The 18,988-nt window shown below is 44.2% G+C and overlaps 1 protein-coding gene across 5 annotated transcripts in view; it reads right to left on the bottom strand.

The window, feature by feature from the left end:
- Positions 1 to 489: 489 nt before the first annotated feature.
- Positions 490 to 18,988, bottom strand: part of STXBP4 (syntaxin binding protein 4) — a 126,196-nt gene continuing 107,697 nt past the window's right edge. For all 5 annotated transcript variants that reach the window (XM_090059264.1, XM_090059259.1, XM_090059263.1 and 2 more), the window contains exon 24: positions 490 to 3,296. In XM_090059264.1, coding sequence (XP_089915390.1) covers positions 3,231 to 3,296 — 66 coding nt within the window. In that variant the 3' untranslated portion in view covers positions 490 to 3,230. The remainder of the gene's footprint in view (positions 3,297 to 18,988) is intronic.

Below are 18,988 nucleotides of genomic sequence, written 5' to 3'. Positions count from 1 at the left end.
TCCTCCAGCTGCAGTGCAGTGCTCCTGGAGGCACACATGGTGCAAGGGCCTCACCCTCCCGTCATGGTTGTTGTGGGTGGCATGTCACACAGTAGGAAACAACAGCGGATAAGGACTTACCTCTCTGCTTGGCAGTATGGCTGAGGCAGGAACTGGTGTTTATTTTTTAAACTGAAACAATGGGAAGCATTTTAATGAGAAAGTTTTAGCATCTCCCAAAGTTGATGCTGAACCTGCTGCATTAGGTATTTAGATAGAAGTAATCACTCTAATAAGCTCATGATGTAGCAATTACACTTACTAGAGTCTTTGCAGTATTTCCAGTGAGAAGTGTAAGCGCTAAGGATAATTGTATAGCAGAAGCATATTTTAAGGGTGTTAAATGTATACAGAAGGCAGATGCATAGGAAGCCATGTTAAGGATCCAATATCTATTTTCTTGCAAAGCCACTGTTTTATTGTTTTATAGACTACAATGTTGTACTTCCATTTCTCTTGAAGTCAGGATGTTTTATTGTGCAGTAAAAATGTAAAATAGCCATTACATCACTGCGTATTTTGACAATTCCTCTTTACAAATTTGCATTACATTATTCTAGACCCATTTTCTCAGTTTATACAATTCAGCTTAATCAAAATTGTTTTGCAAACTACTTCGCAGAGAGAGAGAGAAAAAAGAAGGGAGAGGGAGGGAGGGAGAGATGAAGGGAGAGAGAGAGGATAACCTAGGAAACAAGTATGCCAGCTTACAAAAATAGACTAGAACATTTGGAGATTACAGGTATGAAAAAAAGAGACCAGTGGTGGAGAATATGAACTAGGGTAGCTTATCTGGAGAACCAACACTTGAATAAGGAAGAAACTAGATGGATGCAGAGATCTTTTTTTAGGTAGTCCTTAATTACAAGGTAAAAATGGAAGAGAGACTAGAACGTGCTCCGAATCGCTGAAATGTTCTCAGATGTGGGTGGAGATAGCAAGCACAGCAGAAGGCCAGCGTTTTTTTTGACTGGTGCGGTGGGCTGTGAATAGCATGCTCGGGGTAGGGGGTTCCTTGGGGAAAGACAGGCAGAGTGTACATGGCTGTCCTCCTCCACCCGGTCCAACAAAAGGGCAGCTTTAAATGCCATGCGGTTCCTGCTGGAGCGGGCCTGGGGAGCTGCTAGTGGACTGATGCTGCAACTACCTAGTGCTGCCTTACACTTTGCGAAGACAAAACTCTGGACTAAATCAAGTCCTATGAGGACAGCACAGCTCAACAACCCAGTTCACATGTCTCACAACAGAAGCAGAAAAGCAGTCTACATGCAGGCTGACTGACCAGATTTTTTAAATGCTTCCTGATTAAAACCCAAATGCCCAAAGTCTTCCATCCTGAAAGGATCCGTCATACATAAAGCACCTACATTATTGCTAGAGCCCAAGTTAACATTGTCAGAAAGCCAGATAGGTCTGGTGAGCAGTTTATATATCTGTGCTGGGTCTGAGTCCAAGGTCTGCACCTCAGAGGACTGTATAAAGCACAAGCAAATGAGCTCTGCTCAGTGGTGCCAGGTCATTGTTTGGAGGCACCGTCCTCCCTCAAGCCATGAAGCAGCTCAGGGCTAGTGGAACAGAGAATGGCTGGAGCACAGCAACTCCCAGGGCTGCTGTTGCACATGGAGCATTTGTTTGTTCACTGGATGCAAGTTACTGTGGATCTGCTGATCCAGCTTTTCCTGAACACCCTCTTTGCCCCCTCAAAAGGGCATAGGCCCCACATCCATGGGTAACTTAACCCCACGCTAATTAAAAGCAGACAACAAAGGCCTAAATTCTGTTTTACCCATTAGATGTCTTGGGTGTAGCTACTGGCAACGTCCTGGCTTGAATGGCAAGTACCAGGGAGGCATCCCATTTCACCTGGAGAGATGCACAGTTCTCAGCTCCTTAAATATACTTTCAACTTCCCTTTGCAGAATGACTCAGCTGCGTCAGCCTGTCATCCTAATTTCCTTACAGTAGAGCCCCATATCTTGGTCCTTATTGTCAAAAAATACTGTTTTCCTCTGGCATGTTGATCAGTGCTTCTGCAAAGTCTGTGTTCCTTATTTAATTTGTTAGTCAATACCTGACATACGTACACACATAAAAAGCCACAGGAATGACCTACTGTAGAATCAAAAAGTCGACAAAGCAGCCATCGTATTGTGTGCTGTGAGCAACACAGTCTTAAGAAGTCTTGTGCTGCCTGTGTACAGTGAAACCTGCTTGTAGCTTCTCTAGCAGTCCTGGTCCTTTTCAGCCACCCCTTTAAATCATCACCAGGGTTTCCAGAGTGATTTTGTTTTACTTCTACTTAAAGCCCAGCTTCAAGGAGGTGACTGATTTCTGCTGATCCTGGAGGTGGTTTCACAGGTTGCATTGTACTTGAAACTTCACAGCTTCCACAGAAACATTCAATGCGTATGTGTACCAGTTTAGCAGAGTACAAAAGTGAAACAGTTTTCATTCCTGCATAATTATGCTGACAGAGAAGAGTGTCCTCCACCAGAACTGAGGTCAACAACTTTCCAGACCTCATTTTTTCTAAAGCCGAATCATTAACTGCCATAAAAATAATGGTAAAAAAAAAAAAAATCATCTGGGCTTCAGTATTTGTAAGAATTGCCATAAACTTCTGATAGCAAAATACATATGAAATCTTTTATAAAAATCATACACTCAGTAGTTACACAAAAGGCTTCTGTGTTACACCTACTAGTTTTGGTAAAAAAACTCATCCACCAACCAGTGACAGAAAGTTCCTCTGGGAATTGCATCCAATGTGCCCCTCTCATGCTGCTGCAAATGGCAATTAACTCAGTTCAAGACAATGGAGTTACAGCCACACAGAACTGAAGACAGGAGAGGATAAGGTCCTAAAGGGATACGGGTAAGGTTCACCCCTGTACCCGCAAGCTGGGCAGACCCTGTGCACTAAACAAGCCCTTCGGGGTTTCAGAGAACTTGTGTACGTAATGCACAGAGCTCTTGCAGAGGTGAATTTCACCCATGAAACTGATCCCACATAAATCAATGACACAACTCCCTTCGAGTTCAAGCGCAGCAAGATCAGGTGTAATATGCTAGTCTACAGGAAAGCGCGGTCTTCTGATAATATTGGGTAAGAACGAGTGAAACTATCTACCAACAGACATCCTCAGCTCCTGGGCTCTGCTAGCTCTCTGGTGCCGTCTTCCTCAATCTCCTCAGAACAGGATAAGCTCAGTGCGCTGGTTACAGGATGGATCCATGATGTTGTCTGTGTTACATGGCTGAAGAGAAATGAGAAATGCCATTAGCAACCTAATAAATCTTGGAAACAAGGCAACCCCATGAGGATGCTCTGCCCCTTTCCAGAGGCCCCCGCATCTTACCAACTGAGACTGCCAAGAAGCAAATTCACTAATTCCCAAAGGGCTAAATCCAATGAGAGGGAACGCCCAGACTGAGCAGGAAAAAAGGCAAATCTGGGGTCCCAAACTCCGCTGTTCTGGAATCCCTATGCTCACAAGCTGCCCCAGCTACTCACATGGGCACAGGATGCAGACTGAGCCTTCAGTGATGCTATTCTAATAGCTGGAAGAGTATCAACAGCCTCCATAAACATCATTAATTTCTATTTAGTGCATTTGGCAGGAGTTTTCCCAAAATTTTAGGTGCTACAGAAAGTTAACTGGAATGCAGTATTGTGGTCTCGGCAAAAGGAATGAAACAGGACCAGTGGTTACCAATTATGAAGTAACAAGAACTGGCTCACTCTAGGAGGCCTGATACACCGTTACACAATTTTTAGATGTCTATATTTAACCAGAAACATGCTTAGAGCTGCATGCCGAACCACTGAAGAATTCACAGTCATATTTTACAAGCACTTTATGATTAACCATGATTGTGTGCACATAGGTATTTACAAACCTGGCTTTCTACAGGACAGCGTCTTTGCCTCCTGTAGAAGGTAAGGGGGATGTAGAGCCAGGTCCCCCCTTCTGCTGGCTGAAAGGCAGGTGGGTCCTTCCTCTTCCACCACCATTTTACTCCCAGCAGGTCCACGCGTGCAGTGATTCTGTTCTACCACAGGGCAGACCAGAATCCCAAACTGTGCACAAGTGCCACAACCTGCAGTTAGGTTGCTGCAAACGTGCCCCTGAAGCATGGAAAGCTAAACAGGCCCAGGCCCCATGTTCTTTATCCAAGCACCCTTACCAGAAAAGGAACTCAGTCATGTTCAATCCAGATACCATACATCACATCACAGAAAGATCCATATGATTCTCACAGGTTATTTGGGAACAAAATAAATGTATGCTCCCCAGCTACTTTAGGTTTTTTTGCAAGTGCTGTGGCTCAAGAGCTTTGACACAAACAGTCGGATGGGATAATCCTAGATTTGCTGGTTCCTGTGTTAGAAATGCTTCCTCTGTGGTTTGTGTTACAGGGGCATCTGTAGAAGTGAGAAATTCCAATCTACTTGTAAGCTTTGCTGATTTGAAGGACCTCTGTCCTTTAAAGTGAGAAGCTGCTGTCATTATGAAAGGGCTTTTGAAATGGCAGCAAAGCAAATTCCTAGAGGTAAAACTTTCCCCATTTGCAAATCTTCTTGTGGCAAAGATCCATTCAACCACTTTTCAAGGGCACTTGAGTAGATTTTAGATGTACTTAAAGCTTTTTATGTTTTCAAGCAAGTCATCCTTGTTGGAGAGTAGCCAAGTTTATTGTGAGAAAACAGAAACATTTAATCTGGGAATATGTCAGCAGTTTATTTAGTCTTTTTAATATTAGCAAATTGCAAGGCAAATTTTATAGCTTGTACAAACAAACCAAAAGAACACAGGCTTTATTTTATTGGCAGAGAAATGGCTGCGAATTATTTGAATCCCATTCTAATTACTCTCCTTATGGCTCTTCCTTCCTAGCATCAATGCAAGGAATACTTTCTTTTATAAGAAGAATTTAGGGCACTCTCTTAAGAAAAGCAAATGTCTCAGAGAAGATGTAAGGATGAGCTGAGGCAGGATTAGTTTGTGCACCTTTGACAGACTTTGAAAAATCCAGCTGGTGCTAACACTTGCCTCAATTGATACAACTCACCCATTTCAGTTGCATTAGTTGAAAAACTCCCCAAATCCATGTAATGCTCTGTAGCAGCTTTTCTTTTCATGCTACTGTGTACTGAAGTCAGAAGGGGTGAAATGGGCACTTCTCCAGGATCTTCCTGACTAAAATAAAAAGCTTCCAGCCCACGCTTCTAACCATCCACTGCGAGTTGTGGATAATGAAATCTTGTGCAAGCCCTGTTTGCTTGAGGTTTGTCCAAGAGTCAGGATGTAACCCTGAACCATCAATCAGCCAAACGTCCACGCTAAGCAGACTCATTTAAGTGCCAAATGAACTCTGCCAAATGGGATTCAGCTGTATTTAAACACAGAAAGCCAAATTCCCAGCTCAGGTGAAGGCTATTGCTACCTGGGTGAACTGTGTGGTGTCGCAAAGGCAGATCATTGCTGCTGTAGGCACAAACACAGCGACAATGGTACCTGTCTTCCTCTCGCTCTTAATAACTGCTAGCCCACCCTGTTTAACATGCAACAGTGATCTTACAGAGCTATTCACCTTCTTCTTCTTGATTTAGGATTTCCCAAACTGAACTGGCAATGCAAAACGCAGGAGCGCTTAACTCAAGATTACTGGTGCTTGACAAAGCTTTAACTGATCTATGCATGAACGAAAATTACTGCAAAACCATGTGAGCACTGCAGCTCCTGCTGACTGCCTTAAGGCCAAGGACTGAGGACAGGAAATCACATTTCAAAGCCTTAACCTTTGATACTTATACTGTTGCTACTGAAACACCCTGGGAAAATAAAAAAAAGCAGGTAGGAAAGGGTATTGCTAGCAGCAAATGTGTAGGCTGTACAAGTCCATTGCCCTCATCACCCAGTAATACTGGAACGTTACACTGACTTCCCTCCCCGATACCTCATACAAGCCCTGTTCAGTTCTCTACTCAGGCTTCCAGGGGCCAACCCTGATGTTATCGCCCGCACATGCACTCAAACACCTGACCGTGGAAGCCCCTGGACACAGCCAGGCGGTGATGTGGGGATACCGTACCAGGATGCATGTTGCCTGCAAGGGGCACAGCATGCTGGGGAGCACGCCGCACTGTTATGCAGAGACCTTGGAAGTGGGTCAGGCCAGAGAAGAAGTGGAGCTATAGCCCTGGAGTGAAGGCTATGTGTATAGTCCCACTGCCCACCACCAGCATTTGCCCTTTCTCTTGCAAGCAATCGCAGTCCGCAGCCTGTTTGTTGGGCCATGCACTGCTCTGCAGGATTTGCCTGCACTGCTCCCTCCGTCTCCTCCTGCTCTGCCTCTTCTTTCAGTTCCCACCCCCAACCCTTTATGCTTTGAATGACTTTCTGCTTTGCATACACCAGTCATCCTCTTCCTCCTCCAAATCCCACCTCTTTTCAAAAGCCTCCTACACTGAATGCTTCACCCAGTCCCTCACGCCACCTCTTGCCCCTACTGTTTCATCTGTCTCCGAGTTGCTCATGATGCTTAACACTCATGGGTGGACAAGGTTCACACATTCACAGACGTTTAGGGCTGGAAGGGACCTCGGGAGATCATCGGGTCCAGCCCCCCCTGCTCTGGGCAGGAAATACTGCTGGGTTCAAATAACCCCAGCAAGGTGTGCATCCAGTCTCCTTTGGAGATCTCCGGGGTAGGCGCCTGCAGCTTTCCCCTGGGGTGCTTTGGTGAATAGATGTTCGCCTAGCCCCTGATACATTTGTAAGCTGCCACCAAACGCCACCCAAAGTCTTCTCTTTTCTAGGCTGAACAGTCCTATATCTGTCAGCCTTTTCTCATATGGCTTGCTCTTCACGTCTCTAATCATATGAGTGGCTCTTCTCTGGACTCTCTTTCGGTTCTTTGGATAAATCCGATAGATTTTATTAGACCAACTAAAATAGCTGGAAAAATTCTTCTTTGCAAGCTTTCGGGTACGAACACCCTTCTTCAGGCTGAGGAAGACTGCAGTAGTACTCATGGATAAATCCTGGGCAAAGTCTGTGGCACACTGCAGGTGCAAGGTGAATTATCCTTCTGTCATCGCCACGTAGCAGTGGAGCATCCATGGAACCAGAAAGGCTTACAGACACCTTGTGGCGGTGGAGACTGGAAAGAGCTGCCAGACCGACGAGGGAGCCCCCGGAAGGCAGGTTTACCCCGGTGGGGAACCCCGAAGACGTACCCGCCAACAGAGAAGAGCATGGACCGGCAAGGTGCAACTGCACTGCTTTATCAGCTCCATCTCCATCTGCCTGGGCAGCAACTGGCGGATGACATCAGGGCAAGGTGACCCGGCACCAGGTTTAAGGGCACCCAGGACATGCCATGATGGAAGAGATCGCTGGGCGACAAAAGCCCCGTAGTAGGTCAGGCTGGCAGGCTCCACGGCTTCATGGTACATGCTCGGACACAGCAGCTGTGGGGAACCAGATTCCCCCTTCTCTGCCTTCCCCCACCCTTTCCCTGGAGAGGGTACCAGTGGGGACTGGGCATTGTCTTTCTTTTTTGTGTTTGGCATTGTCCCTCCTGTTTAGCAGGGAGCCTCACCCAAGCAGAGGAAGACCCAAGGGACTAGGCTTGAAGCAGGGCCCAAGGGCAAAGGCTGAGAAAGCCCTCATTTACTTACCTGGCAAGACATCCAGGAGAAAGGGTCAACCGACCCTGGCCCCTGACTATGAGGGGAGTATTTGTTTCAATCTTCAGAATTTCTTCTGGTTAGTCCTTTTTACAAGCAATGCCTCATCAGCCAGCAAGCATAAGCAGCAGACACGATTACCACCCCAGGTGGTAATGGGGTCAAGGGCCAGATGATGCACTCGCACCATTTTCTTTTGGGCCACTAGGGCTGGTGCAGAGGCCAGGAGCAGTGAGGACTGCCTTGGAATCACCCCCATCTATGTTGGCGAGTGGACAGGGTGTAGGGGAGGCAAAGCACCAAGTCCTTTGCACCCAGGCATGTGAGTAACCCCATGGGGAGCCTGTTGTGTACATCACTGGACCCTCCCAATTTTTTTGTACGACCAAGGCATGGCAGGAAAGAAGGGGCGGTTCCCACTTGAGGCTCTTGCAGCCTAATCACCGATTAGGCTGCGGGCATGACACCTCAACACCTGCTGTTCCTGATCTCCTTGGAACAAGTTTTTTGGGCCAGAGGATCCAAGAATCGTAGCTTACTTCTAGTGAGGTGACCCAACAACAAATGCAGATACATGCCAGAAATGTACTTGCTCCATTGCTCTTGGGTTACACGCTGCTTGAGGTGCTTACACAGCATTTCACAGATGGAAAATACAGACTGGACTCAGTGCATAGATTGTACACCAATATAATTACTTGTATGACTTTTCTGAGATCAAAATGTCTTGGCTTTGAGGAGCCCTTTGCTTCTCTCCTATTAAGTGCATTTTGACTTTGCCTTGTAAATCAACCCTGGTCTCTTTTGCTGATAGCAGTGCACACTGGCTCTTGGAGTTAGCATACACGGATGGCCCTATCGTGATTTCTGTTATGTTGGTAGTCTCCTGTGAAATGTTAGTATTTGGAAGCCAGATGCTAAATAATGTAGTCTCAACCAATGAAGAGTAATTGCAACTGCATCCTGTAATATTAACTGCAACAAGCTAATGTTGTTGGGGTCTAGAAGGAGTAAATCGTTTTTAACCATAGCTAATGGTTGTCAGCTCAGTAGGGGAATTGGATCAAAATTAAGTGATTGATTTAAATTGGGGTAAGTACAGCAAATCAGCCTTCAGAGAGCTGCCAAGGACAATTTCCAGAGATTCTGAACCTACAAGAGCTTGGGAAGTTACTTTTTCTGTATTTATCAAAACCAGATGATTTGAGCTTAACATACACATTCTTCTCTCTCTTTTTAATATCTTTATTTTTCAGCTGGTTGGGCTCTCTCCCAGGACTACAATTTTATAAGAAACACCTGCACAAAAGGCAAAGCATATGAGTTGCATTTTAAGGGGCTGGTCCTTCAAGGTGCTGAGCAAGTCCTGGACGATGGTTTGGTGCCATTAGCTCTCATGGGCTCTAAAGAGGCCGAGGACATTCATCACCTCACAGGATGGGTTGCTAAGGTGACATAAACAAACATCTTGTGTTTCTCTCATGCAGTGTAGGTTTAGCTTGAATGGTAATTAATTGTGGACGGCTATCAAATGAAACTCCACAAGACCATCCACATATTCATTCTTTGATTAAACCAAGTCCACTATAGCCTAGCAAGAAAAAGCTATAGGCCATTTTGTAAGACACAAAAAGAAGAGATATTTGCCTAAATTCTACTCTTCAATAAAAACACGAAATCACCTAATCTAGAAACAAAGCACTAATAAGATGTGAGCCAGGACTGAATGAACCCAGAGGTGAAGTGATGAGCTATCTGACCTTTTCACTTTTACACAGCAACTGCGTATATCCCTGCATCAACAATGCGCGAGTGTTATCACTCTGAGGGCTGTTCAGCACCCTATACCAATGGCTTGGAGGGTGCCAATGTACAAGTATCTGCCAGCACAAAAGGCAAAATCCCTTATGTGGCAGTTCCTTCACCGTTTAAGTTCTTGGCCTTTGCTGAGAAGAAAAGTGGTGGTCCTGCCCTGCAGGGTTAACTTACTGCAGTTATGTCCCAGGCTAACCTTGTAATCTGGATTGTCTCTGGGGCTCCCAGCCTGGCAGCTGCACAAGAACTAAATAAACAGTAGGAAAGGAAATTAAATTCTGGGATGCATAAATAGAGGAACTGGGTCTTTCACCCCAACCAACTCCAACGAGGCTACATTCTTCTCCTGCTCCCTTCCATGTGTACCTGGAAAAGGATGTAGGATGTTAGGAGTGTTGCCTCCCCTGGCCCTGACAACGTGGAAGCTAATGTACAGTGAAACAGTCCGCAGTGCAGAGAATCTGAAGAGATTTACTGTGTCTACCAATCCTTGAAGATGGCTCTACAGAGAACAGATGTTAGAGAAAGCGCCTGACAGCCTAGTCAATGAGCATGTCATTATTCTCCAGGTGTTACCAGGAACCAGGTATTTCTGTAGACTCTCTTTGCTTCTAGTGGATTTCCAAAGATCAATATAAGTCTCAGTGGAACTGCAGGTTAAAGGCTGAAAACTTTAAACCGCCTGTTCTGTAAGGTGGCAAATCTGGCCCCAGCAATGGAAGAGTTCCCAGCATTTTGAACTTACTATGTTTCCAGTTCTTGAAACAGAAATAACCCAGAAGAAGAGAATTTGGCACACAACCATGGCTCCCTAAAAGTACAGTCACTCTACTGAAGTGCAAGAGATTGGAACATGCTCTAGAGATCTGAGTTGCATCCACCACCATATGCGAGAGAAGAAGATAGCTCCCAGCGTTCTGGTAACAGAAAGGAAATGTAAACTGGTCCCATGCATCAGGAAGTAGAGTACCTATAGAGGATGAAAGAATTTCGCTCCATTCTGTTGCCTGAAACTTAAAAACAGCTTCCCCACAAAAAATTACCCAACCAGGAGCTGCTTAAAGTCTTAACATTCTTGTATTACAAACTCATGTTATCATAAAAGCCAGTGCCACGTTCCCTAGTTTTACCTCTAAGGTTATTTACTTCACAGCAATGCAAAATGAATTCACTGAAAATCAGAGTAAATGCAACCAACACATACTACAAGTTAAACTATTTTCAAACTTTGGAAGCATTTTTTCCCTTTTTCAAATAAGTACATTCTATTTACCTAAAATCTGTCGTGCATTTTTGCATTGGCAAAGTGGTCTTTGTGTCTGGGGCTAAACTGCTGTTGTGGACTGCTAAAAAGAAGCCTTTTTTAAATCTCAGAGGTGACTGAGTGTTATTGGTAGATACTGTGTGATTCTGGGCATCTCAATTTTTAAATGCCCAATTTATGACCCAGTTAAAAGGCCTGTGGTTTAGACAGGTGGTACTTAGCACTTTTAAAAAAAAATCAGACCCCTCTGACATGTCTCAGTGTGGGAAACTCAAAAATTAAGGAATCCAAAATGTTGTAAACCTTGGGCTGACCCGAGGTTAAAGGGTGCACTTTGTAGCCCTTTGATTCCTATATAAAAGTAACAACAACACGTAGCACTTAAATAAATCGTACTGTCCCATCTGACTTAGCAAATCCTTGCAACAACGTTGGCAACTATGTAAATCTTCTCACCTGTATTTTGCAGATGGAGAAGCTGAAGGTGAGAGGTTAAAGGAAATATTTTTCAGAAGTCACCTCTATATTTTGACTGCCAAATTCAGAACGAGAAGAGAAGGGCATGATTTTCCGAGTTGCAAAGCACCTCCACATTCAGACTCAAAAAACCACTGTGCCTCTGAAAATCAGCTCTGATGATAGTTGAATTCAGCCCTCCAAAGCTGAAGCATCAAGACTGGTTGCTTCTGAGCATTTTGGTGGGATTTGCCCCATGTTACACAGAGGATTACGAGGAGGGCTTGCATTAAACCTTGGGAGACGCTAGACTGTAACCCCAAAGTCAATCCAGCAGCTCATGCTGCCTCTTGCTATACAGCTTACATATATTAGCCTTGATGGCAAGTGCTGAAATCTCCTTTTAATGAAAATTAGAGCAGCTCTGCTAATCCTTAATCTATAAAGACAATATCACACAAGAAAGATGCTATGGATATTATGAAAATAACCTCTGGATTCTACCATACAACATGATCTTCACTAAGGTGCTGATTCTTCTTGTTGCCTCGATCCAGACAGCAAAACAGCAGTGATTTTGATGTGCTGGGCGCCCTCTGGTCACACTGAAAGGCAGGGCTTGGGCGTACGCAAACTAGGAGGATTCTTACCTTGAGATGCACTGGAAATGCATGGGACAGGCTCATCACAGGGAAGCATCTCAGCCTGTAGTTCTGCTGTTTCAACCGAGCATTCAGTGTGTACAGCAAGTGCAATTCATTTTCCTTTTCAAAGGATACCGGTAAGCTCTATAGCTGTGTTTATAGTCCAGAAGCGGTCTACTCATGAAGTTGCTAACGAGTTCAGTCACTAAATCACAAACCGATTTCTAGAAATGCCTGGCTTTCAGTAAAACTAATGGTGATATTCCCCCCTCCCCCCCCCAAACAAACTGGATATTTCTAATTCAGCTGATGGTATTAATTATATAAGCATGATAGCAGTAATAGGGTGCTTGCTTTCAAGAAGGCAACCTGATTTATCAGCCTTCATTACAAAAGCCACAAAGACATTTTTTTCCTGCATTGTACTGCTCACTGGCTTGTTTCTCAGTAATGTCTCTGACTACCTGGTTACTTATCTATCAGAGACCCAACTGCATTCTTGGCTCCACTGGCTTGCATGCAAAACAACTCCATTGCCTTCACTGAAAGTTTTTTTTTTCAGAATTTACCGGGTTGAAAGACAGTGGGCTCTAACCCTGAGACAGACACTCATCTGGCTTTACGAATTCCAACAGAGGAAATAAATGGTCAAAAATACTGTGCAGTCCTCAGCCATCTGTTCCCCTCATCTCCTCTTTACTGCACAACAGAGAAAGAATTTTCAACCAGTGCTTCAGTTAACAAGATACCAGATCCTTAAGGTTTCAGAAAGCAGGAGGACTGGCAATGTTTTCTCCTTGTCCTTGACAGGTCTTTGTTTCTTAAGTGGTTTGGACCCCGTGTCCGCTCTTACAGTTTCAGGGTATCCTCAGAACTGTTTAGAACATTGCAGGGTTTTGCTCGTCAGCTGGGAGTATGTCAGGGATCATCGCCGTCGCCTCAATTTCAGATTGCCCCGATAGCTGGAGGAGACGGGGTTATACAGCAGTGCAAAGGACAGAGGAGGCTAACACCTGCCAGAGGACACAACCATTTGTTTGTGCTACAGTGCTCAAGCAAAACTTCTGGCTTTTGGATGAACTACAACCCCCTCCCGAAAAAATAAAAACAAAAACCCAAAAAACCCAACAACTGCCCCTCACCTGGGTATAGGCACAAAGCTAATCACAGGCTTCCATCTATCTAGACAGAAAGATCACAAGAGATTAATTTGGCAATTTGCATCTTGGTTTCCAAGGAATACTTATATAAAGCAAAGGTTGTTTCTTCCTATCTTGAACAAAATACTCATCTAGTGCAGCGCTGAAGAACTGAAAGCTACTTCTATTAAGCAGCCAGAAAAGATGGTGTTTACAGGGGCAAGCTCCACAGCTGGTCCTTGCAAATTTTACACATATGCAAGGAGTGGGTGAGAGTGGGAGGGAGAATAGCAAGGCCCTACCTAATTTTAGGTGCTAGTCCTATGATACAGAGCTGCCATATGTTAAAGGTGAACACAGTGGGAGGACAGCAGAGATTAACTATAGCGGGTTGTTCTGAAAGCAAAATTTGTGTCCTGGCTGTGCTCCTCTAACGTTGCCATGATTCCTACCTCAGCTCCATCCAATATGACTACATCTGTTAGCTACTTGGCACGGGATACTTCAGGGGATGAGCAAAGCTACATATAGCCTCTCTCTTTCAATACTTTTAAATCCAAGATCAGAACCCATCACAAAAGCCAATCAACAAGATCACAGATCACATGCTGTCTCAAAGGCTGTGCTGATGGGGTGCCTGTACTTGCTCAGGCCAGGCTCTCTGGGTCGATGTGATATCTTTTATTAGACCACCTGAATAGTTGGAACAAAGCTCTTTGCAAGCTTTTGGGCACAAGCACCCTTCGTTATTTTCTCACGAGGTTTATTACAGCCAGATCACCAATGGGTCAGATTCTTTCCTAATTTACACAGGTTACAACCCCTAACGTAAACCTGCATCACGTGTCTAGTATGAAAAAGGGAACAAGATGAACTTGCTCTGGTCAAAAAATCATTCTCAATACTTCCCAACTGATCACTACCTACTTATTTTTGAATGCAGGGAGTTGCTGCTATGAAACCACGAGCTCTCAATTGGGTCCTGGGGTTTTGCCTGTCAAATTCCTTTCGGAACCGGAGTAACTGGATTTTTCCCAGAAGTGATAATGTCCCACACAAGATTTCTTGTTCCCTTCAACCAGGGCACAGAGTTAATATAAACAGAGTAAACTGAATTGCTGAGAGGGGGGAGGAGGGGGTGTGGAAATCAGTCAGTCACTTGGGGGGCCTGAAACATCCATGTCTGTGACTGAGAAGGAATTCAATTCACATGCCATTCACTGCAGCAGGGCTGTAAGGACATAGCTCAGAGGTACAACTTTTGAAACTTCAGTCCCCCAGATGATCACCTATGGGCCACCTTTCTCTAAGAACCTGAGTTCTGAACATACCCTGTGGACTTAAGGAAAAAAAAGGAAAGTATCTAGAACTGATTTTGTGTGCAAACCAACCAAGAAGGGAACCTTTTATGGAGTGGTGACTGTGCATGCCTTAAAGATCGTCAGAAGCTTTATCACCTGAGAAAGAAAGGCTACCTCTTCCCTACAGCCCTGAAGGGAGAAAAATAACCCCAATCCCATAGAAAGGAAAAGTGATTTTAGTACCCAACCCTGTCTTTTGTTACATGGGCAACTCCTCAATGCTCCTGAATCTCGATTGGCTGCTGAGACACAATGGGTTATATCTTCAGCAGCCACCTGGAGCAAATTGGCATAATTCTTCTGAAACCGCTGTGCCAAACAACACGGGTGATGTAAGCAGGTGTAAGCAGTAAAATGCTACAATTTCGATGATATATCTGCTTAGTGGGGGTTGACTATGAATGTAGCTTACATGGATTGGCTGGATATAGCAGGAAGGTGCAAGAAATCATAAGACTTGCCCTCCATGCTCTGCTTTAAATGACACCATTTAAATTCACAATCTTTGGAGGCCAAACTCCGCCTCACTGATGACGTTAGGAGCCATGCCCAATTTTATTCGTGACAAAGTTTGATCCCTACCCACTACGTCACTGGTACAATATACATTCATTTTATAGTCTCACTTGTCAAATATGAGCAAATTACACTTGCACTCGTTTTTTCACCAACATACTCTCAGCATATAACTCACCATGCTGTGTATATCACTACTGAATGCCTTCTGGTGGACATGTGTGTAGAGGACGCTGCCTTCGCACCCAGCATAGGGTCAGTTGTACTTACGAGGCACCACTGAAGTCTGAAAAGTACTTTTCCTGTACTTTTCAGTGCTTGATAACGGATGTTTAACAACCTGGTTGATCCAGAATGAATTAACGAAGGACTAAAATGCCCTTGGGAATAATAAAGTAAATCTTAAAAAATTCTCTTAAGCATTTTATTCATGTACCAGCTGCAGCTCTCCCTGACAGGTACAGAGAAATGTCTCATCCATAAAGAATGCATCAATATGAATGTTTTATTCATGGCGGTTACTCACATAAGTGGGTTTCCCTGTAGTATGTAACATAAGCCAGCTGGTTTGCTCCTTTTAAACTCTGATTTTTCATGCACTCCACAATGTTACATCCCCATCCCCACCATCAAAGATACTTATAGAAATTTTGCAGTGAGCCGTCTCTAGCTTACATGGCATCCAGCTTCCGTTCTGGAGTGTTTATCCCGTTAGATTTACAACGGACAGAATTAATGGCCCCAGCTATCTGATGGCCTACTACAGAACCTTGAATGTTAAGGAGCCTATTAATTAACGAAAATACTCAATCATCCTTAGCACGCTGTAAAAATTGAATGCTGAAGATTCTCTACATGTCACAGTAACCACGTGGTAGGACAAGGGACAGAACTCAGATTTAACGTGAGTTTAAGTGCGCCAACATTTGGGAGCTTGTAACTATCATGATGACAAGAAGGGGTCTTATTCCTGATTATATGCTCTGGAGAGGGACAGTAGCAAAATACTTCTAAGTACCTCATGGCTCTGGCTGTTCTAAATACCAAAGAGTGAAAGGAAGGATTGAAATTCACAGCCAAACAGTACAAGAGGGTTACAGTATTCGTGCTAGTGCTGTAAAGTACCAATTATTCCACTAATCCCTATTTAAACATACAACAATTAGATTAAATCCTATTGAAAAGGATCAGCTGATCAAAAGCACCTGAAGGTAAGTTTCTTCCAGAAAAAACATACCTTTTAGCCTTCGTACACTTTCTTTTTGAAAGCTGTACTGCGGTATGGTAGCAGTAAGGGGTAGGAGCTGCTCTTGCTTCTGGCTCTACATAGTTATTGCTCTATTGCTCTCTCAGCCCAAAGAGCTTCACCAGGTTCTACAAGGAAGGGCCTCAGGGCCAGGGCTGTCTTGACCTTTGTTCTGTGCAAGGTCCCTGGCAGAGTCAAGGGCTACCTGTACAAAATCTGACTGTACGCTCACTCCTATCACTTACAAATGCATTCACCCTGGTGAAAAGGACTGGTGCAAGAGTGCTGGTTCCACTCAAATCCAGTGGTTCAACCCTGGGGAATGGAGGTTTCAGAGAATGGTCAAGCAAAGGGACCTCACCCCTCTCTTCCTGCTCTTACCCAGAGGGTCTCTCTTTTCTAGCTCTCTGAAGGCCACTATAGATAGACATGTAATCTGGGATAGGTACTGGGAGCACTAAAGTGAAGGACCAACAGACTTAATGTAAAGACTGCAATAAGAAATGCAAAGATACTATGAAAAAGCCATCACTGAATTTTCAGATGAGAATAGGAAATGCAGAGAACGTTGTGAGAAAGCCTGTTCTTGAGAGGTTTGCAGGCCAAATCCGCAGGCTCAACAGATAATCTGGAAAGCATCTCAATATCTGATGCTTTCTGCACACTGACTTTCCACCACTGGACTTCAGAGGTTCATCCATTGCTAATCTACACCTTACTGTCACATCTGTTATAGTTTAAACCTCGAAATTGCAGCTCTTGACAGAATTCCCTCAGGCATATTCAATGGATCCTGCTTTCTGCTGGGACAGGAGGAGAACGAAGAAACTGCATTTGTGCCTTTCTGCTGGTAACAGAACCAAACTGAGAAGCAAATCAGAGAGTATGAAAGGAGACCCTTCTTCTGCCTTGCTGCTGTTTATATACACTGAAGCAAAGATGGATTTTGCTAACTGCTACCATGGGTTCTTTTAGTTCAGTCTGTGCTCTGCTCAGCTATGCTGGCATAAATGCAGTGCAACTATACTGCAGCAAGTGAAGATATCCCTGATTTACATAAAAGAGTTTGCATCCGTTACAAGAGGAGGAGGAAATCACTTCCCAGCTCCAAACGAAGCAATCAATCCTTTTTCAGACCTAATGTGATAGTGTCCTATTTTCATTGTTGCTTGTAAAATTCAGCTTGTCACAGGCTCCATAAAATGAGCATTTCTGCCTCTGTCGGCTTTATTTGCAGAGTATATAAACTTTAACAGGAAAACACTGCTCATCTTAATTTGTGTATTACTCCTTTGCATCATCCTTTGGTATAACTCTCCCATAGTAACCCCTATCAATATGAAAATAGTCAGCATATTTAATCCAATCCCTCATCCACAAATGGAATGCTGCAGCCTATCTGGTTCACAGGAAAACCATGTCTGCTCTAATAAATCTAGCTGTCAGCACCACAGGGTAAGCTAAGGACAACAGAGCGGTCAGTTAAAAATGCCCCTACTCTTGCTATGTGGCGCACAAACTTTAAATGCTCCAGTATTTACATATAATTTCCATAGTGGTCTGGGGGAAAAAGTAATTTCATTCTGCTGCAGGAGGCACCCTTGTAAGTCTCACAATCCTGTATATGCTTTTATGGAAGGCCTGTCCAAAAGCAAAATGATGCGTGCCTAACTGCTTGCAGGAACTGAACAATGTGCCAGATGTGAGAGCCGGGAGACGCTACTGGTTGTTAACCACACGCCAAATGGGCACCAAGTATGTTTTTAGCCAGCTGCTCTTCTAACCAGGGAGCGGGATGGTAGGATTCTCTGTGGAGTGGAATCTTAGCACAGTTGGGCTTCCCCCACAGGCTGGAACAAAGAACAATGTGCTTGCCTAAGTCACTTCCTCACAAAAGTCCAACAGAAACGGGCACAAATGCAGGGACACTGCTTCTTCCCCATGAATTTTTCTGGCAGCATCAGAGAACTCAGCTGAGACCTAACTGTGATCGAGAAGCCAAGTGGAATGGCTTCTACTGATGCTCCCAATCACAATGAGGAGGGTACAGTCAATTTGCCCTTTTCCAGATCACACTGCTTGAACCATGAGCAGTACTCTGTCAGAACAAGAAGTCAGTATCTAGCTTGAATGAAAAGTTCACAAACATGAGCAAAATCTGATGAATCGCTGTGCTGGCTGGGGAGTGCAAATCCACGTCGAACTAAGCCGGCTTCCAGCGAGTTTGAGGTTTGATTCCAGTGTTGTCCACAGTTGTGCTGCAAAACCACTGGCCTAAATTATGTGATTCTAACCCAGATTGGTGAGCATGTACTCCTACCAGTCGCCTCAATGAAGTTGGGTGCTGTACTTGCATGGATACGTAGTTACTTTCATGAGCAAAGGTGAACAAGAGATTTAATACAGGAAACTATCTATTGCGACATGGCAGCTCAAACAGAGCAGAAGGCACCTTTATAGACTAAATTAAAGCAGACCTTTCATAAGCAGTGGCTTACTTCGTCAGATGCTGTGAAAGTACTGCAGGAAGCAACTGTTATGATCCTTTTCATAGCAACCTTACATGTAACATCCTACTTTGCTAAAGCTTCTTTCATCCAAAGATCTCAAAGCACCGTGCAATTGAATTCCCAAGCGCCCACTGACAGGCAGGTAGGTATTCCATAATCAGTCTTAACACTGAACTAATTAGGTAGCCACTGTATTCATTAGGTTAAAAACAAATTAGCGGATTTGATCCCTAAGACAGTTGATATCTATCCCAAACCTGTAAAGTATTTTGTGACTTTGGCTGCAGGGTGCTACACTCTAA

This window comes from Crocodylus siamensis, chromosome 8 (genome assembly GCF_052110815.1).
Source record: "Crocodylus siamensis isolate JL-2025a chromosome 8, ASM5211081v1, whole genome shotgun sequence".
In the NCBI taxonomy this organism is placed as follows: Eukaryota; Metazoa; Chordata; order Crocodylia; family Crocodylidae; genus Crocodylus; species Crocodylus siamensis.
Note: the sequence above shows the minus strand (reverse complement) of the source record. Positions and strands in the feature narration are given on the sequence as shown.